The sequence below is a fragment of the Triticum aestivum genome, chromosome 6B (genome assembly GCF_018294505.1).
Source record: "Triticum aestivum cultivar Chinese Spring chromosome 6B, IWGSC CS RefSeq v2.1, whole genome shotgun sequence".
Lineage (NCBI taxonomy): Eukaryota > Viridiplantae > Streptophyta > Magnoliopsida > Poales > Poaceae > Triticum > Triticum aestivum.
Window position 1 is genome coordinate 3,700,199 of NC_057810.1, and position 9,378 is coordinate 3,709,576.

The 9,378-nt window shown below is 50.4% G+C and overlaps 1 protein-coding gene across 1 annotated transcript; it reads right to left on the reverse strand.

Moving 5' to 3' along the window:
* Nucleotides 1–8,380: 8,380 nt before the first annotated feature.
* Nucleotides 8,381–8,728, reverse strand: LOC123135309 (cytochrome P450 71D6-like). Its single transcript, XM_044554353.1, has one exon. It carries the CDS (start codon nucleotides 8,726–8,728, stop codon nucleotides 8,381–8,383), a length of 348 nt encoding a protein of 115 aa, XP_044410288.1.
* Nucleotides 8,729–9,378: the final 650 nt, after the last annotated feature.

Sequence of the window (9,378 nt, forward strand, 5' to 3'; positions counted from 1 at the left end):
GAAATCTCTTTGTAACAGACGAGTTTCCGTATGAAATCCCTTTGTTTCAGAGTTCATAAATAACTTTTTTGTTACAAACTTTAATAGCAAAAAAAATTATCATAAAATAAAGTAAAGAAGTAATTTGAATCAAAATAATATAAACTTTAAGAAAATATACAAGTAGAGACAAAATAAAATAAACTTTAATAATATAAATAAAATTTATGAAACTAAAATTATCAAAGTATTTTCTGTTCAAAATCATTAAAAGCAAAAAGAATATTCATAAAAAACTTTTTTTGTTAGAAACTTTAATAGCAAAAAGAATTATCATAAAATAAAATAAATAAGTAATTATAAACAAAATAAAATAAAATAAATAAGTATTTTGTTGTAAGTAGAAACAAAAGAAAATAAATAAAGCAAAAAAGAAAAAAACTGGGAAAAATAATAAAATTGCCACCTACTGGGCCACCACGGCATGAATACGACTAGAAACCGATCCATGGGCCAAGATTTTGGCCCGCAGAAGGCCTAGCAGGCCCACAGGCATATCAGTGTCAGATTTAGGCCCATAGGCCTGCAGTTCAGAGGAGTTCGAGAGGGAAGAGGCAACGGGGCTTATAAACAGGTGTCGGGCCAACATGGCAAGTAGTGAGGTGGGACTAAACTCCCACCACCACCCCGCTGTGCAAGGCCACTGGTCCTGGTTGGTGGTACCAACCGGTAACAATGCCCCCTTTAGTCCCGGTTGGTGCCACCGACCGGGACCAAAGGCCTCTGCTTCCCGCCTTTTGGGCTGCTGAAAAGTGACCTTTGGTCTCGGTTGGTGCCACAAACTGGTACCAATGCCCTGGGTATATAAGAAAACACTTAGCAGTTTCGACCAAATCCATCACTTCTTCTCCCCCGACGCCCCTGCTCCTCCTCGCCGTCGCCGCCCGACACCCCTGCTCCACCTTGCCGTCGCCGCCGCCACCGACGCCGTCAGGCTGCTCGACGTCGCTGTCGCCGCCGCCGCCGACGCCGTCAGGTTGCTCAACGTCGTCGCCGCCGCCGCTGATGCCCTCTGCCCCGACGACAGCGTCGACCCTGTCGCCCCTGCCGGCCCCGATGCGCCGCCCACCGTGCCCCGCCGCCCCCTATGAGCACCAGCCTGCTCCCGCGCCCCTCCCCTGTCCCGCGCCCCTGCGCCACTACCCTGCCCCACCAGCCCCTCCGCCGTGCCCCTCCGCCCCTCCGCCGTGCTACTATTATATTTTTAGATGTTTTTAGATGTTTTCTTAGATGTTTTTAGATGCTATTTTTAGATGTTTTTACATGTTTTTTAGATTATTTTAGTTTATGTTTACTCCAGTTTTAAGATTAGGTAAATTTCAGATGTGTAGTTATATTTAGTTAGATGTGTAGTTAATTTAGATGTTGTAATTTGTTCATAAAAAATGTGCACTTTTGTATAAAAACTTTATTTTTTTCATATGTACGAAAATGTAGAGTGAAAACGAAAACAAACATATAAGAAAAAAACAAAGGAAAAAATGAAGAAGGAAAAGAAAACCGCCCGGCTCGGCCACCACCGCATTTTCATAAAGTGTTTCCACCGCATTTACATGGGGGGGACGTCGGTAAAAATAAGAAGACAAAGAAGAAGAAAAAAAAGAGGAGAAGAAGAAGGAATAGAGGAGTGGAAGAATTTGTTGTCCACTCCTCTATTCCTTCTTCTTCTCCTCTTTTTTCTGCTTCTTCTTTTTATTGCGAACTAGGGCAGAGGGTCGAGGGTCGGGAACTAGGGCAGAGGGTCGAGGGTCACCCTCTCGACCATGATAACTTATACCACGGGAGCACCCCCCAGCCCTCTCGCTCGACCAAAACTCTCGAGGACACCCAAACCCTAGAAAAAAATGATGTCGGTCTCCTACCCCCTCCCGCCGCACCCCTACCCAACAAACTCTCTCGAGGCCACCCAAATTTACCAAGTTAAAAGAGCGTTGTCGTCGAGGCCACCCCAAACCCTTGAAGCGTTGTCGAGGCCACCCCAAACCCTTGAAGCGTTGCCGAGGCCACCCCAAACCCTAGAGAAGCAGCGTCGAGGCCACTAATATGATTCCTTATTGTGATTAGCTAGCTAGTTCTACGTTTGCCTCTAATATATCCATCTATCATGTTTGAATAATAATTGCCATGTTGTAAATATTTGCAGTAATTATGGAGCACCCCCGAGACGAAGCAACATAAGCGATGTTGGGGGACATAATCGCAAAAGGAAGTGAAGTCATCTTGTCATATCTCAACGACACCGATGGTCTGAAAGGACAGGGTGAAGAAGAAGACTATGATTATGATGGCTCCGGTGACCCAATGCCGGTAGAAGAAGGAGACCGTGATGACGGCTCCAGTGACCGAACCGAGTCCAGCCAGGTATATATATTAGTTAAGCATGTGCTGACTATCTAACTCATGCATTCATTGTTTTCGTATGTACACACATTAATTAACTCTCGTCTTGCTTCTTTTTTCTAGCCCTCCGGATCGAGCACAACTTCGGTAAAGAGATGAGGCCCGAAGAAAAAGTTGCGCTCCAATGAAAGATTTGAGATCACAGCAATCGCGCGCGATGGCAAGCCGATTGAACCCATCCGGACAAAGGATGCATTTGCTGCTCAGTGTGGGGTTCTTGTTAGGGACAAGATCCCGATCAGTATCCACCAATGGTTAAAGCCTAAGAATGAAGACCCTGACGTGTCTTATGTGTCCGATATGCATAAAGATGATCTTTGGACAACGCTTAAGGCAAATTTTACCCTACCGCCAGAGGAGGATCCGGAGAAGCCAGTTAAAGAGCAATTGATCAAGTCTCATGCTCTTAAGAAGATGGCAGAACTATTTAGGAGGTGGAAGAATGAGCTGAAAACATCGTTCGTCGACGAAGAAAAGACACCAGAATTCACCGGAAAGTATGAGAAGATCAGAGATCACTGGCCCGCATTTGTGGCACACAAGACATTAGACAAGAGTAAGAAGATGTTAGCGACAAACAAGAAAAATGCTGCGAAGAAGAAGCATCACCATCGCACGGGGTCAGGGGCTACCTTAAAGCCCGACCGTTGTGGGCCAAGGCTGCGAATGACCTGATTGATAAAGGGGTCGAACCAGAGACATTGAACTGGCCAGACCATTGCCGGACTTGGTTCTTCAGGGTTGGCGGAACCTTGGACCCCGTATAAGGGAAGAGCGTTTGGACGGACGAGCAACTACGAATACCCGTCACGAGGCTTTAGGAGTATATCGAGGCAGTGTGGCAAGGTACGTTCGTTCCAGACAGAGAGAAGGACGAGCTCACAATGGCCCTCGGGAATCCTGAGCACCTGGACGGACAAGAGGTACGCCAGGCTACGTTCCGTGGAAGGCTGGGTTTCCGGACGCAGGGGGTTACAAATGCCAGGAGAGGAGGAAGAAAGTGGAGTGTAGCCAACTGCAGGCGCTACACGCAAGGGTACAAGTGATAGGGGAACAAGAAGCAAATCGCAGCAAACGACCTGCCGAAGCTTCCCCTGAAGCTACCATGCCATCTCAGCGGAGAACCAGCATGGCTTCCACCGAGCAGCTTCACCTGGAGCCTGTCTTCACGGCTCCTGCTAGCTACCCCGTGGATGCTATCACGGTGTCTCAACATTGCCACCTTATGACGCAACGGATGAAATACAAAGTCAAGGCGGCTGTTGGCTCTGTTTTACCTATTGAACCTGGCGCAACCTACCACTTGTCGGTGTCAAAATCGGCGGATCTCGGGTAGGGGGTCCCGATCTGTGCGTCTTAGGCTAATGGTAACAGGAGGCAAGGGACACAATGTCTACCCAGGTTCGGGCCCTCTCGATGGAGGTAAAACCCTACTTCCTGCTTGATTGATATTGATGATATGAGTAGTACAAGAGTTGATCTAGCACGAGAACGTAGAGGCTAAACACTAGAAGCTAGCCTATGATGATTATGATTGTGATTGTCCCTCTAAGGACCAAACTCTCCGGTTTATATAGACACCGGAGAGGGCTAGGGTTTACATGGAGTCGGTTACAAGGAAGGAAATATAATATCAGAATCGCCAAGCTTGTCTTCCACGCAAAGGAGAGTCCCATCCGGACACGGGACGGAGTCTTGAGTCTTGTATCATCACGCTCCAACAGTCCGGTCAACGTATGTAGTCCGACTGTCCGGATACCCCCTAATCCAGGATTCCCTCAGTAGCCCCTGAACCAGGCTTCAATGACGATGAGTCCGGCGTGCAGTCTTGTCTTCGGCATTGCAAGGCAGGTCCCATCTCCGAATACTCCAAAGTAATCATCGAACACTTGAACCTTGTCCGGATCTGCAAGATGATCTTCACATACCACCGTAGGGAGCATAGCATAAATCTGATCTGCTGGCAATCTTTGTGTGTCGTGCCCTTGTATCGTGGCCCGGCCCAACACGAACCGGTTTTTCTTATCCCACCTCGATACACGTTGCGAGGCGGTTTTATTGGCATGCCCTGCCAAAGCAGAGATCATGTTCCCCTTATTACGGGATCTTCCATCAATACGGGCGTGCGCCACCCCACGACGACTGTTGGTATGACTCCGTGTTTTTAGATAAGTCTCAAGCGGTCACGCTAAGGACTCTTGATATTCACCCCCCTTATAAAGGGGCCGAGGCATATACCTCTTTTCCACCACCCTTGCGCCCTTTCGCATCTCGAGTTCTAACATCCGAAACCCAAACTCAAACACCCCATATCCTCCAATATGTCCGGATCCAACCTTAAAGGCCGATGGGTGGCTTCCTCGATCAAAGAGGAGGACTTTTCGAGGCTTAGGGAGGTCGGATATCTGACTGCCGACATCCAGCATAGGCTTCCTGCTCTAGGGCCGGTCATCCCTACTCCCGAGCCTAATGAGAGTGTCGTATTTGTTCCTCACTTCCTTCGCGGCTTGGTCCTCACCCTTGATCCCTTTGTGAGGGGGATCATGTTCTATTACGGGTTACATTTTCACGATCTAGCTCCGGACGGTATCCTCCATATCTCGTCGTTCATCATTGTGTGCGAGGCTTTTCTCCACGTCACTCCACACTTCGGCTTATGGCTCAAGACCTTCAATGTGAAGCCGAAGATGATCGAGGGGTGACATGCAGAGTGCGGAGGTGCCATAATAAGCAGGAACGATGACGCCGCATGGCCAGAGGGTTCTTTCCCAAAGGTATCCGATTTATGGTAGCGGAGGTGGTTTTACGTCACGGCTCCCAGAGGCACAAAGTGGGTGGCTGCCCCCGACTTCCGCTCGGGCCCTCCGTCACAACTGGCGTCATGGACCAACGTAGACACGTTTGGGGGTCTGCTAGTGATGTACCAACACTACAGAGCCGTATCCGGGAGCTTCTTGAAAGGGACATTAACCATGTCCACATAATTCAGGTAATGCTAATCCGACGGATGTTGCCGTGCAAATGCCGGCCTCTCCGGATGTGGGAGTTCAATCAAGAGGGTCCGTGGACTATTCAGTACTTCTTCGGCCTGAAGCTCGAAGGGATGTGTAAATTATTCTTCGGACCACAAGTAAAGTTTCCGGACACCACCGAGGATGCAGGCCTAAGCTGCAATCGCCTAGATACCCAAGTAAGCAACCCTAAAACTGAACACTTCGTTTATATTTATCATAATTATTATTCTGAAAATCCTCCGTGGCAAAGAATGGCTTAGCAAAGTGGAGTGAATCAGGTGTCCGGCGCCACTTCCCGAAGGCTCGCCCAGTCCTGCCATAGCCAAGATGCTTGGCTGGGTGCTTAGCAAATTGCCCTCAGGGAAAGACGGAGGGAATAACAGAGAAGCCGAACTTCACACACTGCGCATCAAAACAGGGGGAATTGCTTCCTACCCAAAGAAGGAGAGTCGGGGAGGGGAATCCAAGGCCTCCTCCCCGCGTGGGAAGAAAAGGGCTGCCTCCGAAGATTTGGAGACGGAGATGCCCAAACAGGGGAAGAAAGCGTCACCAAGGGGCTCTGCCCCAACGGGCGCCCTCACCGCGCCATGCCCGCCAATGGGCCAGCCCTCCACCGAGCTGTAAGTTAACAGTAATTTCGAAGGTACTACTTTTCTCTGAGTATAACAACTAGGATCCATTCTTCGCAGTCCGGCTAGCAGCTCTTCTCGACAAAGTTCGTCTTCGGGGGACCTCCCTCCGGAGATGATGGAGAGTGAGACCCCACCAACCTCTCCACCTCACGAGGCGGGCGACCCTGAGGTGTCGTCATGGAGGATTCCGAATCTGCCGAAGCTAGAAGCTACTCCTTCGGCCGCCCTGAGCCCGGAGCGGTCGGCTCCCATGGGGGCGATGAGAAGGGTCCGGTGCAGGTCGATGTCCGGCTGGACATACTGACGGGCCTTCTGGAACGAGATGCACCCTTGGAGGAGCACTGCTCATTAAGGAGCACGGTGCTAAAGAAGATTTCATCCGCCACAAGCGGTTTGAATGAAGCATTTACAAGCCTCCTCAGAGGCTTTGAGGTATGTAATGAAAAATACATAATTTTTTGGCTGTGAGGCACGCGCTATGTGTGCTCCATATGGATAGTAGCCCCTGAGACTCTGGTTGCCCGCTCTAGGCGGCAAATGGAGGATCATATTGTGTAAGTAATGAATGCGCTGTATATATGCGCAGGTATCTAAGGATTCGGCAGCCGACCAGTCCGTTGAAGTTGCCGAACTAAGCAAGCAGATTGGAGCTATTGATGTCGATATCACGCTTGTGAATGAGCGGCTGAACGAGTCACAAGGTATGTGCTCTGCTTTCCTAAATATTTTTATAGGAAAATTTGAGAGGGGCATGATATTAATGCGATATGCTTGGACTGCAGACGGTGCTGCTGCCGTGGAAGCCCTGAGGGTGGAACTTGCCCAGGCCAAGGAACAAGCTCGGGCTAGCAATGCGGCTGCCCTAAAGGCGGCCGAAGAGTTGAGAGCCGAACATGCTTCTCATCGCCGAAGCGAGGAGGAGAATCAGGTTAATTCAGCCGACCCGAACAAGGCACTTAATGCAGCCAAGGAGATGCGGACCGAAATCAGGGATGTGCAGGAGGAGCTTCGACAGGCCGAGAAAATCGCTGCTGGGAGCCCCTACTTATTGCGGATGAAGTTTTTGGATCCGAAGTATGCTCCCCTGGATCGACGCTGGAGTCCTATAGACGCGTACGCAGACTTGGCGAAGAGTACAGCTGACGCGGCCAAGTTTTTCAAGGATCAAGGTGATAAAGAAGTGGAGAGGCTGTTCTGGTCTCAATTTAATGCTCCCACGCGCCCATTGCCGTTGAGTGAGAAAATGGCTGCTGTGGCTGAGCTTCATAGGCTGTCCGGGCTTGCAATGCGTTCTGTAATAGACCATCTTTGGCCGAAGGGTCCTAAGCCGGACAATTATTTTGGTTTGGTGTAGCAATTCCTCGGTGCCGTATCTCAGATCGACGCCATGAGAAGGTCGGCGTGCATAGAGGGTGCACGAATGGCTCCTGCCCGCGTTAAAGCATATTGGACAGATATGGAGGCCACCATCGCTGCGACCAAGAATCCGGCGGGAGGCCAGGATCCGGCCGAGCACTACTTGGAGCAGGTAACAGAAGGTGCTCATTCGATAGAGGCTCTGTGCTCGAAGAATGTCATGTTCGAGTGACAAATCGTGTCATTGTAAAAACAATGTTATTTTGATTATGAGGCTATATTTATACTTTGTGCCCGAAAGTATTATTGTGCCTCCTGTAGGGCCGTTTTTATGTATATGTATAATCTGAAAGTTAGCAGTCGTTGGCTTCAGCCCCCACGCATACAATGCGGGGGTGTTTGAGAAAAATATGTATAATCACACTTGATCCAATGTCTTGGTCTGTTAAGGAGGTGATAGCACGTCGAACTAGGCAACCAGACTATATAGCTGTAACACTTTCACTTAGCCATAACAGATTAAAACTGGACAGTATGTATGTGCGAGATCGAAATTCATAGGGGCGTGTATGTGTTCATCAATTATTTGGACAATGCCCACGTACCTCTTGCTCCCTAATATGGTGGATAGAACGAACACGACTCGGGCTTAGTATTTCGGCGGCGCAGAGCTGCCGGAGCTTGCGCCAGTACGTGCCAGATGGCGAAAAGACGATGTCAGAGTGTTAAACATTGTAATTGTATTCTGTTAGACTAGGGCGTGGTGTGTGCGTTGTAATCTGTTAGGATAGGTTAGGTTGTTGTGATGTGATCCCATAGTTAGCTTGGAGATCAATCCACACCTAACCTAAACCCTAACCCCTTGTAAGCCGCCGGCCTCTAGCCCTATATTAACACGCAACGCGCCCCTGCATCAAGCATGCGCTTCCAGCCTTTTTCTCACACAGAGCAGTCGTAGACCAGCAGCTCACCGGTGAGGAGCCTGGGGCGGGTGGCGAAGTTGGCGTCGTGCGTCCTGAGCACCTCGCGGGCCATCTCCCTTGACGACACGACAACGAGACGGGTCTCCCCGAGCTGGAGCATCATGAGTGGGCCGTGTATGCTGGCGAGAGCCCTGAGGGCACGGTGCGGGAGCACGTTCACGAGGTGGTGCATGCTGCCGATGACCCGCAGCTTCCATGGACCTGGCGGGTTCCTCACCTTGGGCTGCAGAGAGAGCCTAAGGATGTGGAGTAGCACCACGGCGACGGCCGAGATTAGGAGGGATTGGTACAAGATATCGGCCATGGTTGTTTGGCCTTGGGACTAGAGCGGAGCAGCTGATGAGGAACTTTTTGTTGGCTAAGCTGCTGCTGTGCGTGCATCTGTACGTGGCATGTATCCACGTATATATAACCGATCGGCACCCAAGGGAGAGATGCTACACACACCGAGGGTTTATTTGGTTTTACGGGCTGGTCAGGATATGATTGGCTTAGATTTGATAGAGTGAGGCAGGCCCACCAATTAAAATCAGGGAGGCCAATTAGTGAAGGCCAGGCGGCAGGGTCCGTGAAAATCCGTCTGTTTTGCGCGTGTGTAGTACTATCGGCACTGAAGGTGGCATGCAGTGTCATTTCCATTATCTTATCCTCCCGCACGGGAGCCAGGCGTCCATGAGGACCCAGTCCTGCACGACGTCCCACGTCTTGAACACAGCCCGGTACTACGCATTGCGCCGCTTCGCCTGCCGCGTCGTCCACTCGACTGCCGTGACAGCACCACGGGATGACATGCTCCCGCCGCCGCGGCCAAGGTAATGCGGGAGGAGGTGCAAGCCCATCGGCTCCGGGAGATGGCGCTCTCTCCTCCCCTCGCGCTCTCCCCTCCTGGGGCGTCGCCGTCCCGCGGCTCCCCCTCCTCGGCGGCCCAATCTCGTGCGATCTCCACCCCCCTCT

What these genes read in the sequence shown, in the direction of transcription:
- LOC123135309 (XM_044554353.1), bottom strand. Translation starts at nt 8,728, where the DNA reads ATGGCCGATATCTTGTACCAATCCCTCCTAATCTCGGCCGTCGCCGTG.